The 14,336-nt window shown below is 35.2% G+C and overlaps 1 protein-coding gene across 1 annotated transcript in view; it reads right to left on the bottom strand.

The window, feature by feature from the left end:
- Positions 1-208: 208 nt before the first annotated feature.
- The window catches only part of Rbp (RIM-binding protein), a 388,051-nt gene continuing 373,923 nt past the window's right edge, over positions 209-14,336 (bottom strand). The window contains exon 24 of the mRNA XM_068230934.1: positions 209-381. Within this exon, the coding sequence (XP_068087035.1) occupies positions 317-381 (65 nt within the window). The 3' untranslated portion in view covers positions 209-316. The remainder of the gene's footprint in view (positions 382-14,336) is intronic.

Genomic DNA, 14,336 nt, shown 5'->3' with positions numbered 1-14,336 from the left:
TGACGTGTCTGCTCCTCCTGTCATCTCGCTGAACTTCTGCATGAGGTTGGGTGCGTCTGGGAACTTCGGTCCTGATGGAGGAGGTGCCCCGGACGTGGGGGACTCCTTGTTGTTGGGGATCACAAAATCGGGAACCACGCTCGGTATACCCTTCATGGGTTTGGCGCTCGCTCCCGTGGTAGTACCTTGTTGCTGTTGCTGCTGTTGTTGCTGCTGCTGTTGCTGTTGTTGCTGTTGTGTCATCTGCTGTTGTTTTTGGCCGCCGCCTGTCATGGACGATGGGGGTTGGTCCATTGGAGGCGGCTCGGGACGGTTGCTACCACCTCTCCTGTCTCCCCGCAGGCCGCCTCTCGGCCTCTGACCCCCCGGGCCCACCGGTCCCTGAAAATTAGGGTCCTGCATGTTAACGAGTTAATCATACCATCAACCTTTTTTTGCTTGTACTACAAAGACATCCGTTATATAACATATACTTCAGAGTAAAGACATGTAGAAACCATAAGGAAGAATACATTTTTATCTGTCAGTATCTATCTTTCTTTCTCATTAGCTGATTAAAACTTCCAAGACTGCATCTAAATAGGGAACATACAGTTCTGCAATAAACCAGCATATGGCCATAAATCCTAGGATTATTGTAATTTTATGAATTGTATCAACTTAAGAACTACAGATTACAGTTATGTATTATTATTATTATTATTATTATTATTATTATTATTTATTACTTATTTCATCACCTATATTAAAAATAATAAAAGCCATCAAATCTCCAAGGACAGATATCCTGTGTTGGGTACACAACAATTATAAATTCAACACTAGATGGTGTTAGTGACTCACATAATGAACTTATACAGAAAAATAAAAATCTTTACAAACTACATTTTGTGTGAAGACTAATCTACTATTAATGGTGTACAGAAACCTTTGAATTTGTATACTAATGATGTGTATCTTTTGTCAGTGGAAACAACATCTCTAAGTTATGAAAAATATGACAATATTCTTCTAGAATAAATAATAAGAAATGGGAAATAAGTGTTGTGTCTTACAGGGAAAGAGTTTTTCTAAGCTGAGTTTGTTTCTGATAGCAACTCATTTCTTTCTGCTCCTCTTTCAACAGCACGTGATTCTAAGCACACAGAATGAGCCAGTGTGTGAACATGGGCAAATCATTTGCTCACAGGAATTTAAATGACTCTTTGATATCATAGTTACAAAAAACAAAGTTTATGGTCAATAGCATGCTACCTTTCAATGGTTTATGTATTGAACGTTATTACTTTTAATACCAAGAGCCTGATGTTTAACAAACTTAAAAAGGTGGATGATAAATTAGGAGCTGAAAACTGAAGCACTGTCAAAGTTATGCCAAAGTACGATCAATGCTGTTATCGTTTGGTTCTGTACTACATGAGGATTCTCTCTTTGAATTGACTCAGCTCTTGATTCATGAAGTTACAAGATGGTTGCCTGAAATTTGTGAACTTAAAAAAAGATATAACCTCTTAACAAGCCAGCTTGGGGCTGGACTGCTCAGATAATGAAATAGTCCTTTAAGCCGATAATATTAAAATAAAGGGCCTATCTACTCCCACATAGTCTCTTTGGCTGTGCTAGGAAAAGGAGGGTAGTTTACTAGGGTCATGTGGCAAGACTGTCTCCAAACAAACTAATAATAATAATAATGTTATTGGCTTTATGTCCAACTATTTAATTTTACGAGTTTTTGGAGGCACTGAGGTGCCAGAATTTTGTTTGCAACAAACTGACCAACCGCCCATTCACTTTCGGGTGAAACAAGAAAGTTGTACCATCTAGATGATGGAGACTAAGAAGGACACTGAGGACATAAAAGACAGACTTACAAAACAGTCAGGGTGTGAGACCGATCCTGAAGATAGTCCGTGGTTTTCAGAGAAAGCTCTGAAGAAGAAATGTACCCCTGGTCAGAGGAAAAAGATGCGACAATACTAGTCCCAAGAAAGCCCACATGAAAGAAGACGATAATATTTATACTTTTTCCTGGTGATTTGCCCCAATTTATTGGAGTCGGCACTCGAGGTGGATTTGGACCAGTTTTACAGCTGGATGCCTTTCCTGATACCAATTCTATATGAAGGGATATATTCACTATATAGCATGCTTCTGTGGTGTTGGTAATATAGTGTGCATAACTGTACTGAGACGAACACAAACACTCAGCCCCAAGCCAAAGTAATTAACCATACACAGCTAAAATCGTCGGCCTTGCTGGGAATCAAATCCAGGGACCACTAAACTGGAGGTCAGAATTTGACCATTCAGCCATGAAGCCAGACTATCTGACAATTTATAATATTGTACTTTAATTTAATATATTTCATCATGTTTTAAACAATATTCTGAAACCTATTAGATGTACAGTTTTTTTAAATTACAATATTCCTCAGTATTGCAAATTACTTAAACAGGGACAATCATAAATAAGAGCATAATATGTACATACCAACATGACTGTCTGTCATGATATGAAATATTAGATCTATCTAGTTCATGGCACAACAGCTATATTTTTCACTTCACAGATAATCACTTACTCACCAATGTAAATTTAAACAAAAACTAACTATTACGAACTAAATACTAATAAAATGAACTTGACTCATGAAGCTGAATTAACTTAAATTAATCTAACATCTATATAAGTAATATAACATCTTGGGAAATCAGAAGTGACATTATTCACCGGGTCGGCCGTGGAACCTGATGCCGGTTGAGAGTGCATCCACATTATTAATAGAGAAATGAGGGGAAAGAATGCTACCCACAAGGAAGTACAGGAAATAAGAAAACTGAGGGCACATTTTGATAAAATCAACTACCATTTATCCTGTCAGTAAACCAGATGACCAGGGGAAAGTTAACAACCAAAGGAAATTGTGGCTATTATGTGAAAAATATAATAATGAATAGCTGTGGGGAAAAGAAAAAATGAAGGCAATCCAGAAAAGTCACTTGAACAAAGAAATAAAACATTTCTTGTCTACTCACTCTTATTTTGGTCATTTCATGACTTGAGAAATTATAAATGTGAGCCAGTCCTGGCTGTAGCAAGCTGTAGCAGTTTATGTTTCATAGTTACAGTGTTGATAAATTCAACTCAACTAAAAAGAGAGTCTTTGAAAATGAACCTTTGTCTAGAAATAAAAATACTCTCAGTCATTTAATGGATTATCCTTAAAATTTTCCTTTTACTTGTACTTAACCACCTTCCTCTTCAGTGAGCTGTGAAAGAACTCCTCTGATGAAGAAACAAGCTTACTGGGGACCGAGAAGAAATAGATCTTGAAGAACTGGAATTAATGAGTGGCGAGTCCTTCTATGAACATGAAAGCACATATGGATGTGGAGTTTATGCCTGTCCTTTTCCAAAGTTATATTAATTTTTATCCAAACAAATGGATCATAATAATTTTTCATCATAAAATTAAGATATTTTAAATGAACACTTGAAAAAAAAAACAACCTAATATCACGAGTGATGGAATGACTGGCTTTAGGTAAATTAATATAGATACATATGCATCAGTGGTTATGTTTACATACATTTATAAATCATTTGGCATCATCAATCTTGGTTTGAATCTGACTATTCCCATCAAGTAAGTGAAAGTTTGAAGTATGTATATACTATCATCCAAACAAATTATTTATAAAACTAGAATGCTTATATTTTTCAAACTTCTAATTATGTTGGTTGAAGAGATTAATACAGTTTTATTTGAAAAGTATATGTTACTGAAGGAGGAGGTCTTTGCAGTACAACAGCATCTATTATTCATCTTTCATCAGTCTATTTCTAAAATGTTGCTCAATGAACATCTGACATGCAAAGAGGTCTTATATAATTTTTGATCATGCAAGGGAAATAGCATTGCATGTTACTATATACAGTTTGAGCCAAGCTTTTTCACAAGTTTCTCATTTATGACAATTTAAAAATATTTAAATAGACAAAATGAACACTTAAAATGTGAAATTACAAGACCAATTAATTCTCTCAAAAACTGAAGATATAGGCATAAAGAACTAGAAAAATATATTAGGAGCACTCGGTGAATAGTTTTCAAATCAAGGTTATAAATCATATATTCATCTTACCTTACAAGGAGACTGCTACATATAATGGATATTCTTCCACCAATTAAAGTCACTTGATGAAAATGCAGCAAACTTTGAAAAGGTAACCATTTCAACTGTAAGTTTTGATATTATGAGGATACTATTTTTCATATGTTTTTTAAGAATCTCTGGTATATTTCTGAGAATTGAAAATAAAAATCTTCTTTAACACAGCCCTTTTTACAGCAATAAATAATGACTGCACTAACCTTAGCAGGAGATGTCATTCTGAAATTAATGAAGTTGTTCTGAAATGTCCTATAGAAATTGAATTAAATTATTTCTTATTCAGAATGTATGGAGGGCCTAAAACTGAAGTACCAGAGTTCCTAAGTTTCAAGTGATGAACACAGTAAATATATTAATAGTAGATGTACTGGGAGGTACACCTCAACCCTGCACATTTAAAAGAAGCACCTTAAAGAACTCTATCTGTCAAACAAAATGTGAAACAGCTACGTCATGAAGTTGGGACATTAATCAGAAGATGTCACTCACAAATAAGAGTATTGTGTTATTTCAAAGTTTCCTAAACTGACTGGATTTATTTGTTTTGTTTTGTTTTGGTGTACAGCAAGTAGTCTGAACCTTTCTCCATAGATGTCCTTACAAAAAAACTGAGGTCATGCACTCTGGTGCACGGTGGAAGAATTTGTGATTTAAAGAAGTTTTGTGTTTCTAGGTTTTCGTAACTAAATCAACATTCATTTATTTTGTTATTTCAAGGTTTGCAACACTTCCTTCTCATCCCGCCAGCTTCTGAATTTGGCAAATTAGAAACTTCTGTATTTATTTTTCAGCCTATTACAGGCTTCTTGTAGATTTTTATTCAGCCAATAAAAATAAGAGGGTGTGTCCGGATTTAGTCCAGAACCTTCTCAAAACCTCCCCTCAGGTATATAAGCTGCAGCTTTTTCAAGCTACCTTGTCTTATTGATCGTCGAAGTACTGAGAGTGTGTGTTAAGACAGGAGGCATCCTTCAGCAAGCAGCACATCAGCCTAGGTAATGGCCACCAGTTTTCTATCTCTGTAGCTATCTCTGCAACTTGCCCGAGGGAAAGGTTCTAAACTTTAACTATGTAACCGTTTGATTTCTAAAATGTAAACTTCTTCCTTTTCGTGTAAAATTTCATAAAGTCTTAAACTGTAAATCGGGGATAGAGAGTGTGTTACCCTCACGAGTTCCCCTTCATTTATCTTGAGGTGACTATGATTTTATAACTGTTTCTTTTCCTGTAATGCATTAAATTACCCTTTCATTCTAGTCACCTCAGTAGCTTGGGATTAGCCTCTGTATCATCGGACCGCGAGCCCAATTAGGGTTTTATACTTGGTTTTCAAGGAGCACAAGTGTATGCCTCCATCCATTTTGAGTTTGGGTCAGTAATATTAACCTGTTCTTCCTTTTCACGAAGGCCCAGTAGTATGGGTACCAGATACCCCTGTGTAAAGGTATTGTAAATTGTGGAGGCCAGAGATTGTAAGGTTTTGTGTAATATTGCCTTGAGTAGGCTGTAAAAAATTGGGAGCCAGTCTTTTTTGTTGAATTCGGAGAGCTTGTAAATCCTTTCTGGTTTTTGTGTGATACTAGTGTTGCCTTTGGAAGGCCGTGAATTTGTAACGGTTGGAGCAAAATGCTCTGAAATTTGTGTCTAATAAAATGCTACATCGGTGTCATTGTAAACTTGCAAATTTGGAGCTTGAAGCCTAAAACTGTTAAATTCCCTATTCTGAGGTTTTCTATTTTTATATAAAAATTGTCGTTTTTTTTTTTTTTTTTTGCTAATTGCTTTACGTCGCTCCGACACAGATAGGTCTTATTGTGACAATGGGACAGGGAAGGGCTAGGAGTGGGAAGGAAGTGGCCGTGGCCTTAATTAAGGTACAGCCCCAGCATTTGCCTGGTGTGAAAATGGGAAACCATTTTCAGGGCTGCCAACAGTGGGGTTCGAACCTACTATCTCCCGAATACTGGATACTGGCCGCACTTAAGCGACTACAGCTATCGAGCTCAGTAATTGTCATTGTACCTGATATATTGTTGTTAAGTTTGATTTTCTGAAAAGAAATATAACCTTTATTTCAAAGTTTTAAAAGAATCTTTGATATTATAGATAGACCCATTCAAGCCCACACCTTCTTTCACCCCTCTGTGATCCATGAAACCCCGGTAATTATTATTATTATTATTATTATTATTATTATTCTGATGTCGACGGTTCAGTCAGTGCTCCTATATGGCTCTGAAATCTGGGCTGAATCCTTGAGATTTGCTTGGTATCGGAGAAGGATAGCTGCCTTACAACGGAGAGCGGCTTTACGTATTGCATGTGCATACCGCACGGTTTCCGAACCTGCAATCCTCACGGTGGCAGCAATACCCCCAATAGACCTACTTGCATTGGAGCGACATGAAATCTGGCGTACCGAAGGAGAGCTGGGAAAGAAATGTGCAAAGAAGCGTGCCTTCAGTCAACGGATGAGGCGATGGCAACTCAGATGGGAAAGTGACCCTTGATGCAAATAGACCAAGCGACTGATACCACGCTTGGATATCTGGGTTGAAAGGGCCCATGGTGAAGTAAATTACTACCTCACGCAGCTTCTAACAGGGCATGGATATTTCCGGAAATTCCTGCATAAATTGGGCAGAGAGAGTGACGCAGCATGCATATACTGTGATGACATTGACGACGTATTTCACACCTTTTTTGTATGCGGCCATTGGACGATTCAGAGAAGATGTGTGGAAACTGAACTAGGAGAATTGACAACAGATAATACTATTTCGGTGATGCTGCGAAACCAGGAATCCTGGGATCGTGTGGCAGTGTACGTGGAGAACGTCCTTCGTCAGAAGAAGAAGGATTTGGAAGCATACGAACGTTCGTAAAGGAGAAATGAAGAAAGAAGACGTCTGAAAGACAAAGCACGATATCACCCTGAAGTAATGCGAGAGCGGTTCCGGGGTGATGATACACATCGTGGGAAAAGGGTGTGTGGTTTTTAGTGGGTAAGAATCCCACACACTTGTGGAGTGCGGACCCTTCACAAGTGTCTTTTGAAGATTTTCCACAATCCCTCGTAAAAAAAAAAAAAAAAAAAAAAAATAATAATAATAATAATTATTATTATTATTATTATCTGTACACAGGATATGTAGACAGGAAATGCATCTAATCTGTGATAATGACAATAATCACTAAATACATCTCTTTTCACTTATGAAGTTCAAAAGGGACATATACTATTCCCACAACTCAGATGTTTCTTTGAATTTATTATTTAGATGCTGGATATGTCTCAAGTTAGTTTCCTTTTGTTTCATTAATTTGTATCACTGTACAGTAACTAAAACAGCTGAATACTACAGTATAAGGATAGCAGTTCATCATCCTTACCAGCCAACTAGTGTAAATAACTTTTCTTTAATCCCTGTGTCTCAAACTCCTTGTTGCTCTGGAATTATTCTATTCTCTAATATGAAAACATTTCATGTTTACACAAGCTTGACCGAGCTCGATAGCTGCAGTCGCTTAAGTGCGGCCAGTATCTAGTATTCGGGAGATAGTAGGTTCGAACCCCACTGTCGGCAGCCCTGAAAATGGTTTTCCATGGTTTCCCATTTTCACACAGGCAAATGCTGGGGCTGTACCTTAATTACGGCCACGGCCGCTTCCTTCCTAGCCCTTTCCTATACCATCGTCGCCATAAGACCTGTCTGTGTCGGTACGACGTAAAGCAACTAGGGGAAAAAAAAAATACACAAGTTTGAATTCTTTAGTTTTCTCCTGAAGAATGATTTTTCACTAGAAACCATATTTTCAGGTTCAGTTGCTTTATTATATTAACAATAAAGAGCTCTAGAACATTTCTAGGTACACACAGTTCTGAATGCATTAGCCTGTATATTAATAAAGCTTCTATCTTATGGGTGAGAAACCTTATCAACATTTTGTGGGTAAGAAATGTGTGTTTCTCAGGATGCAGCCTGTAACAATAAGGTTTGACCAAAATTCCAGGATAAATTCCTCACACATAGAAGAAGAAAATGTTTTATGTGGATATGGGTCCAGAAAGGCTTTATTTTCATGTTAGAAATCATTTTTTTACAACCCTACATGGTTCATTAATCATGGGAAACTACTGGAGGGCATTTTGAACATTTCATATAAAATAGTTTCATATGTTATGCTGGTACATTCTGTTCCTGTGTGTTTCCCATGATCAGTGTACTGTGCAGAGTTGTAGAAAATAAGTTCTAACAAGGAAATAAAGTGTTTCAAGACCCATGTCCATATAACGTATTTTTTTCTTCTAAGTGTGAGGAACGTATTCTGAAAATTTGGCTATACCTTTTTGCTACACCCTATAAAGAATGTATTTTTCTTTTCAGTCTTACTTTCCATGGTGCTCATATATTTCTGATCTTCTGTGAATGATTCTAGGATATAAACCATTTTCTTTTATAAAATGTTTTGAAAGTTGTTCGAATGATTTTATCTTGCATTTTGTTTCATGGATCATCTGCTGAAAGGTATAAAATGGCAGGGAGAGATTCAGTTAGGTGGAAATGTAGTAAGCAGTCGTGCCTATGCTGATGACTTGGTCTTAATGGCAGATTGTGCGGAAAACCTGGAACTTGAAAAAAGGTGCAATGAATATGGTATGAAAATTAGCCTCTCGAAGACTAAATTGATGACAGTAGGTAAGAAATTCAACATAACTGAATGTCAGATAGGTGATACAAAGGTAGAACAGGTCGATAATTTCAAGTATTTAGGTTGTGTGTTCTCCCAGGATGATAATATAGTAAGTGAGATTGAATCAAGGTGTCGTAAAGCTAATGCAGTGAGCTCGTAGTTTCGATCAACAGTATTCTGTAAGAAGGAAGTCAGCTCCCAGACGAAACTATCTTTACATCGGTCTGTTTTCAGACAAACTTTGCTTTACGGGAGTGAAAGCTGGGTGGACTCAGGATACCTTATTCATAAGTTAGAAGTAACAGATATGAAAAATGAGGTTATAAAGGCTAATTTAGGAATGAACTCAATGTATGAAGCTGTACGCATAAACCGGCTTCGGTGGTGGGGTCATGTGAGGCGAATGGAGGAGGATAGGTTACCTAAGTGAATAATGGACTCTGCTATGGAGGTTAAGAGAAGTAGAGATAGACCAAGACGATGATGGTTAGACTCAGTTTCTAACGATTTAAAGATAAGAAGTATAGAACTAAATGAGGCCACAACACTAGTTGCAAATCGAGGATTGTGGCAATGTTTAGTAAATTCACAGAGGCTTGCAGACTGAACGCTGAAAGGCATAACAGTCGATAATGATAATGTATGTATGTATGTTTTGTTTAAAACAAATTCTCAATATTATGCCTTCTGAGACTTTGTAATCTTATCCACAGCAATTACCTATCAGTTACAAAGATATTAACTTTGAGTTTAGAACACATTTCTTTATCTAATACCATCTTTATGATCAGCAGTTTCCTTAAATCCTATGAGAGAATTATACTGTGTATTACTAGTGGTCGTGGTTGTACTGCAGTGGTTCAGATGTGTCATGAGGGCAGAATGATCCCTCCCATATAGAGTACTTCACTTTCAACCAGTTAGGAAACATCCAAGAGAATGCCCGAGGACGTGGTGGAAAAATCGCGTGATGGCAGCTTTGGAACAGATGGAGCCGATGGCCACAGATGATGTGAGAAACAGTGCTGGGTCAACATCTGCACTATGTAGATATCTCTCTCTAGCTGCGACTTTGTTACCTTCTGTGCGACTGACAAATATTAGTAGCATGTTTTATATATGTGTTGTTTCTTTGTCTTCTGTTGTGGGTCTTGATGGTCTGTAATCAGCAATAAATGATGATGATGATGATGATGATGATGATGATGATGATGATGATGATGATGAATGGTTGTGCCTATAGTGGAAGTAATAGATGTGAGCAGCAAATAGTTTCAGTTGATATTAGGAACCAGTAGTTTTTAATTATTTATGATAATATAAATTGAAGTATTATAGGAAACATATACAAAAAAGACATTTTGCATGATTAGTTGTTTCAACGTCCAGCATATTGATAAATACTGTGTCTTCCAGAGTTAGTCACTTTGTACTAGAATTCTTTTTAATAGAACAGGTACAATACATTTTTTCAACAAGTTGTGATGATGTCCTTTAGTTACATATATCTATATCTGAAAAATGAAATTTCTTGTACACAAATATTGTTTTATTCATGCTTCATTCTTTTCTTTGTTTTTAGGTCTTTTTAACTTTTCTCAACATAAATCAACCTCTTTGATAAAATATTTTTAAAGTCTCTTTTGACGTTCTGTACTTTCATATAGTCCAGATTTTATTGTTAGAAACCCGTGGTATTTGAAATAGTTCTGATATTCCTTCAATGACCAACTACACTAATGAGATTTTTCTCACAACTATGAACAAGAAGTTCTGATTTCTTCTATAAAATGCAAAGCCAGTAAAGTGAACAGACTGCAAACAAATAATTTTCATAATTTGTGAAAATGCTGGAAGTTTATAGTCTGTAGAGAACTTGAAATATACCTGATTTGAAATTATTCTTCAGTAATATGACCAGTATTCAGAAGATGCATGTCAGATGCTCCTTAAGCAAAAGAAGTAAGTACTGATCAAGATGTTGGGATCACAAAATCTCCTTTAATAGCTATGAGACAAGACAGATACATGACAAGTGGGTGCATCTAAGTCTTTCACTACTGTCTATGCTTGTATTTGTTTTCTATTCTCACTACCTGTAAAGCAAAATCTACTTCTATCTATCTATTCTAGATTCTAACTAACATTTTTGACTGCAGTCAATTTATTTTAGAATTCTATAATATTCTGCTTTTACTGGGGTTTCTTTCAACATTATTATTTTTATTATTATTATATATATATAATTTAAAACACTACAACAAAATATAAAGCTGTGAGTTCAGTCCTAAGTAACATTAACCAAATAATATGTGCTATAGTGACACCACCATTTTTGTTATAGACAATAAGGCCAGAGAGAAATAGAGAAAGGCTAGAAATCATCAAAATACATTTATCTAGTTGTAGCACATTAAATTAGTGCAGCAGGATTTGTTTACTGGATGTTTTAAAAACTTATAATTCATGCTCTCCTCAGCTCTCCAATACCTTTTTTATACCCTAGCTCATGTCTTTTCTTTTATTCCCCACTTTAGATTTACAGAATAGCAGCTCTATTAGAATAAAATGTCCTTGCCAAAATCATTGTTTAATCATCTAAATTGACAATGATTTAACATAGACTATCCAGAATCATATTCCACAATGTTGGCAGAAAATAAGTCAGTTCAGATTACCAGGCTTTTAAATTTACAAGTTATTTTCTGCTTTATCAAGTGATCCCCAATAAATACTGTAATACATGACTAAAATTTCAGCATACTATGTAGCTGAGAAAATGCAGATATTTTTAATTTTGTTGAGTTTTGAGATACACAACTTAATCTTGGATCATATAAGAAAAACTATAAACAGGCCATTCTGAATCCATTTACAGTTTACTGTATTAAAAATCTGAATTTAATGCCAATATTTAATAAGTATTATTTTTGCATTCATTTATGCATATGTAATTGAAAAATACCAACAAATAAACTAAAAAATGTAATATATTATTTGGTTGCATAAAAACCTGTCTACTGTGCACTCAGGTAGTATTACAGCTACAACATTAGAAAAGATTCTTGAAGAATACTTTAAAGTCAAATATGAGATATTTTTTTTAGACATGAATGAACATTTTTAATGGAATGATAATATGATGTTAAAAAAGAATAAAGGTCAGTGTTAAATATTTCCTTTGTTAACTATCAAGCTTTTACTTATCCTCAAATATTTAATGCTTTTCTCATGTTAGAGCACATATTATTATATAAATATAACACCATAAAAATAAATTTGACAGTAGATGTTTTGTGATCCCATCATCCTGCTTATATGATATATTTTTATAAACTTATTAGTACTTGGTGTCTCTTCTACACAGATAACATGTCTCAGCCATAACAGCTGTAGAAATCCTTGTCTACGGCAAGACACAGTTCTGAACTTTGAAATTTTGATGATTAAAATTGGGTTCCGAGTTTGATAACTTATAAAAATTTATTTAACAATTTGATGTATTACTACTGTAATGTAAATCTGGAGTGAATTCTTAATTTTGAAAGAGCAAAGGAAGAGATTCTACCTTTATTATTGTTATTGTTAAGATCCTAGCCATGCATGCTCCTTTCATTTTTATTAACTATATCATTCTTTCTGAAAAGCATTGATCATAGTGTTGTCTGAGGGAGTTCTTGTAATCTGGAATATTACCAACATCATTAACATTTTTTAGAAATATGATCTCAGAAATGAAATTTAGTACTTCTATAGAAAAAATATGGGTGTAACTTATGTTGCAATTTTAAACTGAAACATAATTTAAACAGGCTTCATTATCAATTCGACCATCCAATTCGAGCACCCTGTCGGCCAGCCTACTGAAGTCCACCTTGAGATGCAGAACATTTACGCGCCCACCATACCGTTCTACAAAAACAAGTACCAGCACAATGAAAGCATAGTTACCACCACCATACACAGATCTGTAAACATTCTGAGATCTCACTTGTTTGGACCTCCACAATTTTAAAAAACCATACTACCGCTTTAGTTCTGTAAGATAAAAATTTCTGTATCCTGATATGCTATACTTTGTCAATAGTGTGCCAACCTGTAATTGTGGAAAGTTCTTGATTCTTTCAATAAAAATATATGAGGTGATTAGAAGAATCATGTGATAAATTGGACAATACTTCTCAGCCTAAAAAAATTACGACTATGCAAAGGAAAGTGGCTTTAAGAATGAGAACAAGTTTAGTTCAGTTTAGTCAATTATATCAAAATTAATGAAACAGTAGTTTACTATCCAGGAATGGCACACCTAAAGATGTTCATACCTGTGGCTACTATCAGGTTTCTATCATGGTTTGTCTACTGTATTCCAACTGAAGGGCAAATCCTTACATGTTGTGGTCTTAGGACATTGAACTCTGTCAACCTCGAAAGCAACCCTCCATAGGACATGCAAGACATGAGACATCGTTATCTGTGTTTATCCTCCCTTGAGTTGTCTGATGGTTGTTCTCATATAAAACCATAGTTTAGTTTATACATCAAAATAAAGTTATTTGGACCACTGCAGTGGAATGCACATCAGCTTCACAGTCAAAACAATCTGTGACAGTTAGAATCTGGTTTTCTTCTTATCCTACACTTCCCACATTAAGAATAGAGAACTGTCAAGATGGGTCCTCAATGAGTGTTGAAGCCCATCCAGCGGGGAAGAAGAAACAAGCTCATCTGGGTCTGAGAAGAAAGGGATATAGAAGAACTGAAACTGATAAAAAGAGAGCCATTTGCACATGACTTGACTTGACACTTATTTGTTCTTTCAATTACTTATCTTTTATTTCAAAAACCTGTGTATTTCCTGACCAGGATATCAAACATGGCTGCATTAGCATTTGTACCTAGTGTGTATTTCCCTTAGATTTCTTAAGTCCCTGAATTGGAGTAATTTTTAGTTAAAAAATGACATCTAAATCTTATCAAAATTAGAAAATATTAAGGAGAACATCACCCATAGATTAAGGCTTTAAATGACAAATTGGCTAAGCAAATGCATAAGTTTGAATTTTAAAACATGACAATAAAAGACTGTTTGGTAAAGAGATAGACCATTTTAATGCCTGAATGTAGAGTAGAAAAGATTTAAATAATAAAAAAAATATCTCATGAATGTTATGAATCTGAAATACTAATAATGTGAATACTGGATTATATCTCTTCAAGTTCTTAATTTCATTTTATTTTATTATAACAATCGCCAATATACATTTAAATGAAGCCTGTTATGCAATAATACTTCATGCTATGCTGATAGTCATGATACAGTCTGTTCCTGTATTTCGATACATTCAAATTATAATACATCACAGGATGACTGATCTCATTATTTTTCTAAATTTAGGAAAAATTATATTTATTTATTATACAATTTCTCTTTCTTAGCTTGTGCTTCATCTGATTATTAATAAAAA

Source organism: Anabrus simplex, chromosome X (genome assembly GCF_040414725.1).
Source record: "Anabrus simplex isolate iqAnaSimp1 chromosome X, ASM4041472v1, whole genome shotgun sequence".
Classification (NCBI taxonomy): domain Eukaryota; kingdom Metazoa; phylum Arthropoda; class Insecta; order Orthoptera; family Tettigoniidae; genus Anabrus; species Anabrus simplex.
The sequence above is the reverse complement of the archived record's forward strand: the minus strand, read 5'-3'. Positions and strand labels throughout refer to the sequence as shown.